The sequence below is a fragment of the Neopsephotus bourkii genome, unplaced genomic scaffold (genome assembly GCF_033783945.1).
Source record: "Neopsephotus bourkii isolate Nb327-2 ecotype Australia unplaced genomic scaffold, CSIRO-AGI_Nbou_v1 NB_1508, whole genome shotgun sequence".
Classification (NCBI taxonomy): domain Eukaryota; kingdom Metazoa; phylum Chordata; class Aves; order Psittaciformes; family Psittacidae; genus Neopsephotus; species Neopsephotus bourkii.
The window spans coordinates 622,764-637,502 of record NW_026901984.1 but is presented as its reverse complement, the minus strand read 5'-3'; the positions used below and the strand labels follow the sequence as shown (position 1 = coordinate 637,502).

General features: G+C 40.0%; 2 protein-coding genes and 1 long non-coding RNA gene across 3 annotated transcripts in view; 2 read left to right on the top strand and 1 right to left on the bottom strand.

Moving 5' to 3' along the window:
• RPRD1A (regulation of nuclear pre-mRNA domain containing 1A) overlaps nucleotides 1-3,969 on the top strand; it is a 41,396-nt gene extending 37,427 nt beyond the window's left edge. Inside the window, exon 7 of the mRNA XM_061369585.1 lies at nucleotides 1,279-3,969. Coding sequence (XP_061225569.1) covers nucleotides 1,279-1,428 — 150 coding nt within the window. The 3' untranslated portion in view covers nucleotides 1,429-3,969. The remainder of the gene's footprint in view (nucleotides 1-1,278) is intronic.
• A 4,545-nt stretch (nucleotides 3,970-8,514) lies between these two features.
• CUNH18orf21 (chromosome unknown C18orf21 homolog) lies at nucleotides 8,515-14,251 on the bottom strand. Its single transcript, XM_061369587.1, has 4 exons — nucleotides 13,897-14,251; nucleotides 12,531-12,730; nucleotides 9,140-9,348; nucleotides 8,515-8,719 (listed from the first exon to the last, which is right to left on the bottom strand). Exons 1-4 carry the CDS (start codon nucleotides 14,111-14,113, stop codon nucleotides 8,554-8,556), a joined length of 792 nt encoding a protein of 263 aa, XP_061225571.1. The 5' UTR covers nucleotides 14,114-14,251; the 3' UTR covers nucleotides 8,515-8,553.
• The window catches only part of LOC133221042 (uncharacterized), a 75,670-nt gene continuing 74,814 nt past the window's right edge, over nucleotides 13,884-14,739 (top strand). The window contains exon 1 of the long non-coding RNA XR_009727875.1: nucleotides 13,884-14,017. This is a non-coding gene — a long non-coding RNA (uncharacterized LOC133221042). The remainder of the gene's footprint in view (nucleotides 14,018-14,739) is intronic.

The window sequence follows — 14,739 nt, the reverse complement described above, 5'->3', positions numbered from 1 at the left end:
TAATTTTTCCTTTTTTTTTTAAAAAAAACAAACCCTGTGCATTGGCTTTTCATTAAGAATTTAAGATTCCGTGTAGTTCTTTTATTGCCATTGGTAAGATGGCTGCACTGCTGCTAATAGTTACAAACTTTGGTTTTGTGTGTGTTGGACCTTGTCCAATAATCTTGATCATGCCTCTGGTATTTACATTTGTACTACTGTTTTGGATTCTGCTATCAAAAGGTCATTTCATTGCCCTTCCTTTTTACTCCATGCTATTAACAGCATAGAAAAATGTTTAAAACGCAGTTTAGACCTTATAAATAACATGATTATTACCTTTTATAGACGTGCAAAGTGTTTTTATACTTGCTGGAACGTTCAAGTGTCTATTTTTGGCACTTGTACAGGATGTTGTGGGTTTTTTCCCCACTATTTAGAAGTGGTTACACTCATGAGATCTTTGTTATCAATGGGCTGATTATCCAAGTTGTTAAATACTTATTTCCAGCCATTCCGAGGCTGTAGCAAAACCTGCAGCCGCACTAGAAAACATCTGCATTTGATGTGTTGTGAATTACAGTATATTTTCATGAAGCGCCTCTTTGCCTGCTAATGCTCCGTCTCTTCTGCTCTCCAAAAAAAAAAAGTGTTTTCAAGTATTTGAAATGTAGACATTTCTATAAATTGTACCCTATTCCGACATTTTGGAATAACGTTTCATTTTATACAAGCTGGTATTCTCTTCATTATGTCTTGTACTCTTAATAGGTGAGCAGTAACTATATTCTATTGCACTGGTTTACTGTCTTAAATATTTTATCATGTATAATGTTTCATGTGAAAAGTGCCTCATAATCATTAAATATATGAATTATGGGTAGTTTGACCTGTATTCCAACACAATGTGAAATCCTAAATCCCCAATTAAAAAAAGTTTCTGTGAGTGATAGTAAAGTATGTGTATCTATTATTCTTAATACAGTTTCTATGAATAATCCCATTCTACTAGTTGCATGGAGAAACACGTAGTTGTGTTGACTGGGATTCGCTTCCTCATTTGGCATTTATATACTTACAATTCAAAGCAAAATAATTCCACAGTTATACTTTCAAAGTCAGGTCCCAAGAAAATGCTGGCGCTGATGTCTCTGCCTCTGCTATGGGTTCTCACCTTTAAAAGGATGTTAAGTCATCTACCATTCAGAAGGAATGCTTTATTTGGAAAATATCAAGTACAGTAAATAGCAGGGACAGTGTTAGCAAAAAGGTCTCATGTTGAATTCTTCTGCATTGCAGGAGTACAAACGCAAGCTAGCCAGAGTGTCCCAGGTACGGAAAGAACTCAGGTCACGCATCCAGAACCTGCCTGATCTCTCTCGACTTCCCAATGTCACAGGCAGCCACATACACCTACCGTTTGCAGGAGACATCTACAGCGATGATTGATTACAAGAACACCCTTCCATAACCTCTACTTTTCTGTGAAATGAGGGGTAGGTCTGACTGATTGGTACTCTTGTAGTAGTATTTTTGTATATTGTTGGAGAGTGTCAGTAAAAATACTCAAATAATTTATAAAAAATGGTTTAAAAAGTTGATTTGTTTACTATTTTATTGGCAAGTGAACATAAGGGTACATTTATAAAAGTGGCATCTGTGTCTATTACACTGAAGAATGGATAATTATCTTATCTTTTGTAAAGATTTTAGTTGGGTGCCCTGTAAAAAAAACTGTTAAGATTTTTCTTATGTACTCTGTATTTAATGTAGGTCAACATGTAATCAACGCATACTTCTAACTTGAGACATTTCAGTTGCTAGTGAGGGAGTTAAATGTGGAAATCACAAGGTTATGTTTGCAAGAAGGTTGATGCAATTTAGTTGAAAGTTAAAAGTTTTCTTATTGTCCATTACATATAAATTACCCACTCTCAAAACAAGTCAGGTGGGGTTTTTTGAAGTAAAAGTTTGTAGCCAATTTTGTATTGGAAAATATACATCATGTTACACTGAGCAGATCTTTAAATTACTCAAAATACTGCAATATTTTAGTATCATTTAAAGCTCTACATAAGAAACTGTACGACTGACCAGTTCAGTTCTGTTTAGAAATTGTAACTATCTTTTTACAGCTGCTTAGTTTCTAAATTGAGGGACCATTCATTTGTACTCTAATCCCTTTCTGCAACATCCATCTCCCTCTAAAAAGGTTAATCCCAGAAACATGAAGTCATTTTACAGCTTTAATTAAATTGAAAGGTCATTCTCCAAACTGTCCCAATTGTTAAATGCCCATTATTAACATTTGACAGTGCTGTGTACTACATGCAGTGACACAATGATACAGCCATGCTATACATCATCTTTCATTGAGAAACCCCGGAGACCTGTGTGGGCTTCCAGCCGCCGCCTTGACCAGCTCTAGCAAACATTTCTAGATCTTGATTGTCTTTCACACAGAACAGGACAGACAGTTCAGGCCTGTGTATAAGTCAGACAATGGAAAATTATTGCCTAATATCTGTTTTTAGAAGTTTTTTGCATGGCTGGTGTTTATACAAGCCCCAAATGCGGTACTTACCTACAGGTAGCTGAATTTGTGTTATACTTGTTATACTATGCACCAGCTTTTAATTCACTTAAAGATACAGGCAGGAATCTAGCAGATTGCCAGAAACTTTAGGTTTTTCAGTCAATTGGAATTAGGCATGTAATTGTTGAGTAGTTTTCAAAAAAGCCTACCTGTACCACTGGCATATAGATTATATCATCTGAGTATTTAGTGATTGCAGGTTGTTCATGGGTTTGCACTTGGCAGGCGTTATTTTGCATCAGTTAAATTCACAGTTTACAAGTTTTAATACTCCTCCTCACATGAAAGCAGGGTTTTTTTAGAAAAATCTATTCTTCAAAACTCACAACAAATCAAAATAATCCCGGAGCGATATTGCTGAACATAGTGATCTGTCACTTGTTATTGACTTCTGCAGGGCTATTCACTAGAATGGAGAATAATCTTTCTCTTTAGATGTACTTGGACATAAGCACCTCAGTCCAGTTATCTTTTCCCATGGAAGTTGCCAGAAATAGACCTCGGTTAAATAGGACAAAACCACCAAAAGATAAAACCAGGAGCTGTTGATTTAGCATTCCATAGCATGCAAGGTAGAATACTGATTTCATCAAAAATTCTTACTGACAGGTAGGAATGCTGAAAATAGTTCATCAGACCTCACTAGCTGTCCAAAGAATGTTAAGTTTTGAGTGCCAGTTTTCCACTCCATAGGAAGAGCCAACACTGTATAGAAATCCTGCTTCAGTTTAAGTCTAATGTGCAAAATTAAATAACACATGCTGGCATCTTTTCAGCATAGATTCTTGGTAAGAAAATGAATGTTCAGGTACAATTTTAGGTTTTAAATATTTCTGTTCTATTACATTAAATTCCACTCATAATTTCCAAAATACATGTACGCACATTACAGTTGCACTTAAACCTCAGTCTTGCTAAAGACTAGAGCCAAATTTGTGATAAATTATTAAAACAGCATAATCTATTAAGAATTATAAAACAAGCAATAAGTCAAGAAAGATAAATAGTGAGTTCACAGTTGAATCCCATCCACAGAAAACTTAATTTGTAGCTCGATGGTTATAAATGCAGTGGCATGGCTTGGTTAGAGTGTATACTTGGATACTCAAAACCATAGCGATTTGAGCTTAAACAGTCTTTTGGTACCATAATTAAAAATAAGTTGAGTGCTGAATTTCCTTGATCTCTCAAGAGTATTAAAAAAGACATGACACTTACTTCACTAGACTTGTTTTTCCTATTCATAACTCTTAGTGATAATGTTGCTTATCTACAGATAATGTAGAATTGTTAAAAGAATGAGGAAAAATCTCAACTTTTTGATGTATATACAAGTTTTAATTTTGAGAAAGTGCTATTTTCTGGATATATTTTCCTTTATTTTACTGTGAAATTGTTTACTTCAAGGAATATTTCATAGCTGGGATTTTGGAAATGATCCCTCACCATTTGTTTGGAAGATAAAGGTCACTCTTACAGCAAGTGTCATGTATTAGTGGCTAAATGGTACGTTGTTTCTTATTTATATGGGAAAGGCATCGGGTATCAACTAGTTAGAAGATTTATATTGTAACTGTAATAGTATAGCAAGAGATAACATGGTATGATACAAATGCAGCCCTGTAGTATCAAAAAAATACCTCCAAATTCTCAGGTTCTAAAGCTTAACGTTCATACTTCTGATGTCTCAGGAAGATAAGAGTCTGGGTGGGGAAAGGATGGGTGCCTAGGAGCTGAAGAGGGGAACATGCTTGGGTGGAAATGAAAAGCAAACAAATGTCAACTTTTGTCAAAACAGAAGTAACAGTGTGAAACTGGGCAGCACAATAGTACTGCTCTGGGGTAGAGCATTACCACCCTGGCAAAGAGAATGTGAGGGTGTTCCCTGCCTGTCTCTTCTAACTTGGTCTGACAAACCAGAATGCCCACTTTACAAAAGGCACAATTGTAAAATATCTGAACATTTTTCATCTAATAATAAAAGCATAATAATGAGATTATTTGCTTCACTGTATTGCACTTTTATTGAGCATTCTCTGAAAAAATAGGAGAGATTCCTGCAGCTCTTTACTATACAAGAATGCTTACATTGGAGGTCCCTGGGACTGCTTGTATATTCTAGTGTTTGCAGGCTTAAACTGTGTTTTTGCAGAATGTTTTGAAAGATACCAGGAACATTACCCCACTCCTGTGGTTTTAAAAATAAATGTGAAGTCCTTAGTTACAAAAATTACCGTGCTTAGAAATGGTGTTTCATTTGAAAATTAAACTCCAGCCTGCAGTAACATCAGCTTGTCTGTTTCACTCTGTTAATGTTTGTATTAATATTTCAAAACACCTCCATAAAGCCATAGCAGCACAGCCCAAGCTACATGCCTATTGTATTTTATCTGAGTAGTCTTCTGAATGTCAAATAGAGAGCTTTCATTGTGATAAAATTACATTCCTGTTTACCTGGAGTTTAAAAAGACGGTGCGTTAGGACTTCTGCAGACTAATACTGCTCTCACGAGTCAGTGGTAACTCAGTCTGGTACTTCACGTGGTCACTCAGAATATAGACATAGGATACAGATGACCGTGGAAGACATGGAAGTCATCCATAGACTCAACTGGCCTTCTGCAGAAGGGTTGGATTTCAACCTTTTGAAACGTAAGCGAACAGACTCATGGGTGTGGGTTTTTTTTTTGGTGGAAAACATAGTGAACTAGAAAACCAGCATGTCTAAAATTTGACTGACATTTCTAAATATTTAGGCCAGTTCTGCTCATTACTCATGCATATAGTCACAGTAGCTATTCATGCAAGTAGAGGAAGCAGACTCAAATGTAGTGTCTGAAGTGGAATTTTTTTTAATGAATGACCAATTTTGTCTCGGCTTCTACTTCAGTGTGTCATTTATCTTGATTAAGTAGTAAATCTCTTCCATCTTGTTATTTAGGAATCTAATTCTGATTTCATCTTTACAGTATTTAAAGTATCCTACTGAGCATGATGTTTTTGTGAGAATTTGCAAAAGTTCAATAGCACTCGTTACTTGTTTGCAACAGAAATAGACTCATTTGTTAAAAGCTAACAAGAAAAGTTTGAAATGTAAAGATGTTTCATTATTGTGCTTTTCTGACAGAATGTGTAATACTTGTGTAATTTATGTCCTTAGAATAACACCTGTATGTACACTCTTTCGTATTTAATAGAATAAAACGTTGTTGTAAAAACATCTTTGAAATCATTGTTTATTGTAAGCAACTCAAAGTCTGGGTGAAATTCTGGCCTCATCATGATCAGTGAGACCATTTCCTTTCCCTAGAGTTGTCTTTCCAGCTCTTCAACCACAAACCAGTAATGCTGCATGGCAGAGGTCTGGTGGGGAGGCTCAGCCATAGCCAGTGGCAGCCAACAATTAACCTTCACTGTTTCACTGAGTACAGGGATGTGATGTATTCTGAAGGGAAGAATGCATCACATGGGTATATGTAGGGTGTATATGTGTATATATGTGTACATACATGCATCTGGTGTGTGTGTATGTATATACCTATAGACATCATATATAGATATGTAGATACTTAGATACCTATATATGTGTGTATCTCTATGCATGTTTTTCAATACACTGATTCTGTGAAAGTCTAGTAACAAAGACTCTAGTAGAGGCTTAGGAGTAACACAAAAGCACTTCAGGCAGTAAATACCAACACTACTTCTGCCCAACATTTTAAAGCACACTTGTAAACAAGGAACAGCACATACTGAATGAATACCACCACCACCTCCCCCCCCCCCCCCCCGCGGCCCCTTTCTTCACAGTAAAGTCTGCTAGCTTGCAATAGTCTGATAGCAAGATCCCTTATAACAACACATCTAGACATGTCTGACAACTCTGGTAATTCCAAAGAAAAAGATGTTGTTTGGAGCATGACAAGACTCTGTCTATGTTAACAAATAGCACTTTATAATGGTAATATACTTGGAGTGCAAAATACCTGAAGTTCAGTGCCTGCCGTCCACAATACACCTTTTTTGGGGCTGTGTACCTCAGAGGAGCTCTCCTGTGGTCCTATGGATAGATGGTGCCTATTAGCATCCGCAGCACACTGGTTGTGTCCCAGATCATGTCTTTTATCCATTAGCTGTAGTCTTAACCAAAAGGAATGTCACTCACATACACTGAGACCAGTTGGTATTGCATAAAAAGCACAGTAAACATGGACAACTGAGAGCTCTGCTTAAAAAGTATGCTCTTCATTTGATCTAACACATTAATTTTGGGGCACCTTAAAACATAGCAGATGCTCAAGCTAGTTTCCTGTAAGCCTCACAGGAAGCACAGCAGTAATGTGTGTACTTCTAATAGGAAAACTTATTGCAAAACTTGTTTTTCAAATACTTCTGTATAATCCGTATTTTCCATCAACAAGATGATTGAAGTGTTTTTCCAGAAGACTGCATCATAAACACAGCAACAGCAGAATTAATGCCAAGTTCTACATTGGAAAAGGCATAACTCCAAGGTCTGTATGTTGATCAAATGAGTTGTTTCGAACCTACATGTACGTAAGAAACAATGACAGTGACCCTTTCAAAGTTATTGTGCGAGTGTACAGGAGATACAAAAAGGTTACATGCCAATCTTTGAGACTCCAAGTAGAATTTTCAGCAAGCTCTTCTCCACTGCCCTGTATTGCTTTCAAGTCTGACAAGTCTTAATTTCCTGGTCCTATTTTGTAAGCAGTGTACATTGAGTCTGAATACACTTAAAGGGACTCTCCATTAGAATACAATTTTTTTTTCTTTTTTTTTATTGATTCTCTTTCAGAGGGAAAATGTGAATCACCATTTGCAGAACCGTCACTGCAGACTATCGGCTATAAATTCAGTCCTGAATGGTGAATTTCTACTCTCTCACCTTTGTGCCGAACTGAAAGTGTAAAATCTGACAGTGGAGACTAGTTTAACCTTGACAATCATCTGTTCACATCAAAATACATGTGTGCAATGAGATCACTACTGTCCACAGCAAACCTGCTTGTCCAGATTGAAGGCCAGGAAGGAAGCAACTCTTATATTTAAGTTTCTCTCCTCAAGTCATTTCTGAACAAGACAGAAAGGACCCATTTTGCTAGCACCACAGTAACTGGAAGGGAAGCATCCCCTCTGTTTTTTGACTGTGCCACTCTCGTATCAGTTTCACATGAGGGTACTGATAGCAGCCTACCCCGGAGCAGTCAGTCAGCATTGACAGCATCCCACATTAGGGTGTTGTTTTACAAGTTCTGCATTATTGTGATCTGCAGTACAAATCACAGGGAAAATCCTTAAGAACATGGAGAAACTTAATCTGTTGATACACTGGTTTAGTGCTCTCTGCATGAGCGCTGTTTTAAAGTGTAAATTATTTTGGAACCTTTGTAAAGGCTGTGTTAAAGGCTGTGCTTAAATTACCACAGGAATCTAAAGACAGCACCACTACAGGACGCTACGTTAGACCCTTGAAAATATTGTACCTGCAGAAAGTGCCAGTGAAAGTGTTGTTTTACTCAAACATCCAAAGCAGGGATGAGATCTTCTAAGTTCTGCTATGATGCATTACCTCAAAAACAGCGGGAAAGTGAGGTGGAGCAAACTGCAACCTCCCCGGCCCCAAACTGCTTTCAAGTCTGGCAACTGATGTGCTGGTTCTGATGGATCCAACATTGCCAGTTTCCTCAAATGGCTGATCCTGGCTTTCAATTCTTGGGCCATTAGAGACTGCAAAACATGTTCAAGATTCCCAAGTGTATCAGACTGGCTGTTTTCTCACCTCCTTCTTGCAGACAACCACTCCTCTCAGAGACAGAGCTTGCTTTTAAAATACATGGCCTACCCTTTCTCAGGGTACATGCTGTTAGCTTGGGTTGTAAAGAAATCACTTTGTTGATTTACTAAAACTGAAACATGTTATTGCTGTAATCTTTATTACTTTGAAATAACTTGTAACTAAAGTAAAGTCAAGAAGGTTTTCAAATCTGCCTTCTGGCTTTTGTCTTTTTCTTCTAGGTCAAGCATCCGTTTCAGTTTAGAAAAGTGAAATCTGGAGTTTCGGGGAGTCCTGGAAGCAGAGCTGGAAGCAGAGCTGGTTGCTGCCTGTCCAGATGCACGTGTTCTGAAAAACAAAAGACTCAAATGTTTTAAAGATGAAGAATGAGAATTAGCATAAAGTAACTATGAAAGTGCACATATATAATTTGAAAAAACATGAACCTAAATAACATATTTTTACGTGAAAGTCAGCAATCAGAAGCATCAATTTTTAATGCCAATTTTAAGCCAGACATCTCACATTCATGCCAAAACCAGAATTAGACATTCCTTGCACACAGTTGCTTTTCATTAGAATCTTCGATTTTAAAGGTTGGAAAGCTAAAACTGATCTCCTTAATCAGACCACTGAAGAAAAATAGTTATCAATTTAAAGTTTATTAAGTGACTGATCTGAAATCAGTACCTGACACTCATTCCCACAAGACATAACTAACACACTCTACTCAGCAAAGCGCCCTTTAAATATGAGAGAAACAGGTACCTGGGAAATGATGACGGACTGTTTCCTTTAGATCCCAACCTACTGCAGTTTACAGGTGTCACTTTGTTTGCAGACTGAGTTTTTACACCTGGTGTCCTCAGGGCAGATTTAGTACTTGGAGTGCCAGAATTTTGTGTCATGGTAGCCAGAAAATCCCTGCTTTTACCGTAATGCCTTGTTGTTTTGTTGCATGATTTGCAAGTAACCAGCTACGGAGAGAAGAAAGGAAGCATCAACTGTTCTTTCAGCCTTTCCACCTTTATGTTACAAAGCCACTGTGAGACTTACCCAAGCTATTCTCCAAATACCATGATACAAATTAAATATTAGGTTGAGTGAAACATGAGCTATTAAAAAGCAACACATACTCTACACCTAGCATTTTCATTCAGGCTTCGTAAGTCAAAACACATCCTATGGGCTTATCTAGAAATAATTCCAATTCCCTAGCAACTAATGTCAGGAGACCAGTACCTCTGAATGGAACATTGAACAGTGAAATACAGAAAACAATCCTGTCAAAACAGAAAGATTAAACAGCACCTGAACTGGATATAGGGTATCTTAAGTACACATTAGGGGTATTCATATTTTTCTAAAAACCTGTGGCATCCAGTGTGATCTAAATTCATTACCGTATTCTACCACTGATGAAGTTATTACACACTTCCCAGGGAGTCTTAAGATAAAATACTTAAATTACCAAACTCTCAAAACCAGTCATCCACAACTAATAGCAGCAAATCTTAGTGAACAAATAACTGAGTTACATTCTGAGTCCCTTTCTGTTTGCAGTGCAAAAATACTTGCTACAACAAAGGTTCTAAACAAAAGGCACTTTCTCTTCTCTCTATTTAATTCTAGGTGGCATGGGACTTTGAGCAGCACAATAAACTGCAGAGGTGCATCAGAACAGATAATGTCAGACAGCCACAGAGACCATCAGATATTCCTAACATCTATTACTGCCATGGCAACTACTCTTACAAAGAGACATGAGAGTAATACAGTGAGACAACTTTCTGAGGCACACAATTACACTGACTGAAAAACACAGTTACATGGTGTTTCTGGTTACATTAACGTATTTCAAAGGACATCAAAAAAAATGTCTAAGGAGTTCCAAAAACATCTATACCAAATCACTCTTTTCAGAGTGTGTATATTTCCCTAGATCTAGATTGCTTACAAAGAATTACATCTAAAAATGCCAAAATTAAATGTTTTCAGTCGTGTTGTGACTGTCTCTAGATGTTATTTTGTCAGCCTAACAAACTGAAAAAGAGAAAGATCATTAACTTATACAGCTCAGGTACTGATGTATTTTTCAGTTCTAAATGAAATTCAGATGGAAAAAACCAAACAAAACAGCATCACATGATGATTTAGCATCCCACAGAATATAAATGGAGGCAAACACCTTATAATGCAGGAATTGATGGACTAATCATAGCACTGTACAGCTAGTTTCCATTCCCTGAACTGCATATGCAGTTACCTCCAACAATTTTTAACAGCTCTGAAGTAGTTCCTTTGTTATATGACTTTTCATGGCAGGAGTATTCTTAATTCAAGTTCTACTTGCTAAGAAAAGTATCAGAGGCACAATCTGTCACACTGTTGCTAGGTTTAACTCTTCCACCACACTCCAGATTTTCATTTTTGCAAGCCTCAGGTACTCGATTACAGGGATCTACATCATTGCTAGTTTTGAAAGCTGCCAGTTGCTGATAGCGTTTTAAATACTTAAGACCATAAATATTTAAATCATAACCCACAATGTAGATGCAAGCAGAACTGAGCAGAACACAAGTTTAGCAAACTGTAATTACATGCCAAGATGAGAGCATTAACCAGAGATTAAACAGGATCTATTTAAAACTGAATTTTAAACTACTCACACCGACGCTCAGTGTGTCCTACAAACTTCTCCAGCTACAGAATAAATCTACCAACCTATTGTAATTCCACAGGACAATGTTCATCAGTTGTCTAAAGGGACAGTTTTTAATGTATGCTAAACGTTTGTGATCCCAGAAAAATAAAGCAAAGATTCCAGCTATTCAGATGTCCTTTCTGCTGCTCGACCATGATCTATAATTTGGAGAGAGCAGTAGCAAAGGCACCTTTCTGGAGCCCCTTATTCAGCCCCAACAGCTCAGAATCTCTGTGATATTTCCCCAGTTTAATTTTATGTTATTGACTCTAATAATTCTGGGTTTCACAGCTTTTACTCCCCAAACCAGCAGACTCTCATCTGAGAAAATGCCAAGTGTGCCAGCCAGCAACTGTCAGGCACAATACGGCCCTGTCCCATCTCTCAAAACATGCGTTCATATAACCCGTTTTGATAGTAGTACATGGAGAGACTTAATGCTAGATTAAAAGTATACTATTATTCTTCAAATAATAGTAGTTAGTATGAAAAATAGTAATTAAATCTTACATTCTGGAGTGATTTCAGGTAAAGAAACTGAAACCTCAGGAGCAACATTAACTTGTTTAAATTACCTGCGTGGTTTGGTTTTGAAAGACTTCCTATAAACAGTAATAGTCAGACAAATATAAAAAACTCAGCTCGTACAGAAGGTAACAATAATCTGTTGTAGCTGTGACAGTCTACTGAAATAAATGAAGTAAAGCTCATTGAGCCAAAGTATTTTTACTGATATAACGGGGAAAAATTATGATCTGTGAGTCACTCAAGCCCTTTAGAGCTGAAACAAAGGTAATAAATGGTCAATCTATGCCTATTGGCAAAACCAGCCTGAATTCAGTCAACGACATGTTTTTCTTCTTAGGTATGTTTTGGAGTATTCAGAGCAATGGACTTCTAAAGATTCTAATGGATTTTAGGATGTACATTTGCTGTATTAAGGCTCTGCATCTTACGGACTTGAAAATTCATACAAATTTAATAGAATACATAGAAAAAAAAAAAGCAACAGGCAAAAATCTGGAACATTTGCCATTTTTTGCAGTTATGCTGATGGTGGAAGCCAATAGCTTCCTGGCAGGAAAATATTACTTAATTTTCAGCAAGATGTTAGATAACTGCAGAGACTCCCCACGCTGCTGCTAAAGAGACCACAGGGCAGGCAGAGCTGCTTGTGAAGCTTCTCTGACATATGGGGTTGGCTTGGTTTTGTGGGGAGGGGAAGCTTACTGTTCTTGTCACTGTGCTCATGAAATCTCTATTGTAGGGGGAAGAGTCTAAGAATTTTGATTGTGAAGTTATCCCAAAAGAAAGGAAGAGTTACATGCTCCTGGAAAAAAGACAAGAGATGTGTATGTGTGCGCTCATTTTCTAAGAGAAGGATTTTAGGGTTTCTGAAAGTTCAGGTTTCAGGAAAATATCACATATTTGGAAGAACCAAGTAAATAGCCTTACCAGAACACTTCTTGACTCCCTGTACTTTTTCAGAAGCTTGGTCTGTTTCATATTAAGTTTGTGGTTCTTTGCCTCTCGTTTCAGAATCTTCTCTATCTGTGGGGTCGCTTTCATCTTTGGTTTGAGACGCACCCGGTGGCTATCAGGAAGCAGGAACTGGAAGCAGTAAGGACATACCCTTTCTAATCCATATTCCTTACCTATGGATTAATAAAGGTAGACTTAAATTTACATGAAATAATTATGGTTTACAGGCAAACACTAACATGGTAGATTTCTATCTTAACGTTATCTAGGTTGATATGTTTTTTATGTTTCAGGTACAACTAGAATGCAAGAGCACCAGTATATGTACTGGCATGCGCTCAGCTGAGCACAAGTCATCCTAAGTTTACACAGTATGTAATTGCCAACTTTCCTGAGAAAAGATGCAATTCCTTCCTAAAAATCTTTCATGACAAAGGCTCACAATCCTGCAAGGAGCTCCATGCAGGCACACTACCCTGCCAAATCAGTGACACCAAAGCCTCATAAAGTTGTCTGCTTGTTTTAAGTGCTAGAAAAGGACAGCATCTCAGCCTGGGTTGGAGAAACGGTATGGGATAAATTTCAGACCTAACAGAATCATAGAATAGTTAGGATTGGAAAGGACCTTAAGATCATCTAGTTCCATTAACAGTGACACTTTCCACTAGACCATGATGCCCAAGGCCCTGTCCAATCTGGCCTTGAACACTGCCAGTGATGGCGCATTTACCACTTCTTTGGGCAACCTGTTCCAGCGCCTCACCACCCTCACTGCAAAGAACTTCTTCCTTATATCTAAGAGGCATGCTCCTCATCTACCTTACTGCGTTCTGCTGCCAGAGCTGTCTGTACTCGAGTATCCCTCTCCAAACCCAGGGCTAGACACCAGGGCCCTGCTGTCTAGCACACCTGCCATTCCCACCGGCAGCCCCGAAGCCCATGGTGGGACAGGGGGAAGGGGGAGATGAAAGGAAAGCCTGCTCTCTGCAGACCACGCTGTCCCACCGCGGCACAGCAGGGCAGCCCCTCTCTCTCCTCCGCTGCGGCCGGACCCCTCACTCGCCTCGAGAGTTGTGGAGCGTCCACCTGCGCGGGAGAAGGCAAGGCACAGCGTCACCACGCGTCACGTCACGTCACGGTCAGCGACCACGCGGCGGCGCGCCACGGCAGGCGCGAGGACACGGGGCGGGGCTACCCACATGCGTCACCGGTTACCACCGCTCCCACCCCGTCCAGCCTCGTTCCCTCGCCGCTTCGCTTTCCCCCTCCCATCCCATCCCATCCCTTCCCCTTCCCTCCCTTCCACGCGGGCTGCCGCGTCACGGTGCGGGATGCTTACAGCAGGAACCGCGCCTGTCCCGGGCAGGAGCCCGCCAGCCCCTCCGCTGCCACCTCTTCGAACCACCGCTGCCGCACCATACTGCCGAACGCCCGCCCCGCCGGAAGCCGCCGCCAGACAGGTCCGGCGGGCGGGGAGGGGAAAAGGGGAGGAAGGGGGAGTGGGGGATGTGTAGCGTTTCGCCGAGGCCTGGCGGGTACTGCGACCGCAGCACCATGGTTCCGGGCTCGAGAGGGCCCGCACTGCCCCTCTCTTTGGCACGGTTGACGGGGAAGGGGAGGTGCCCTTGTTGCGGGGCGAACTGGGAGGCAGTGGGGCAGCCGGGGGTGGGTTTCGCGTCTGGCCATGGGGCTTCGCTAGGGCTAGTGCTGCCGGTGGCCGTTGGGGCGGCAGCAGCGTCCGTTCGGCTGTGAGGAACGGGGCGCGGGCGGCCCCGGTGGTTTGGAGAGGGGCGGAGAAGTGGGGAGGGGAAAGAGGCGCCCGCCCCCTTGGCGTTGCCGCCCGGTGGGAAACGGTGCCCGTGTTGCTGAGCCGCTCGTGTCTTCAGGTGGTAAAAGTTGTTTGGGTTTTTTCTGTCGGAAAGAAAACTTTTACCTCAGGGTAAAAAAATGGATGTCTTGTCAGGAGTTGTGAAAAACTCCATCCCGCAGCACCGGAACCCCGCTCGATGGCCAAAAGTGCCGAACTTCAGTGATCTCCTGCTCTATTTAGATGCCCTCTGATGAATTTTGGCAACTCCATGCTGATACTCGACTTGCTTGGACCATAAGAGGTTAATCTTTACGCACTGGGCTAAGCCTGACAGGCAATGAACTGAGCTGTATAGTGCTGTTTAGTGGGAGT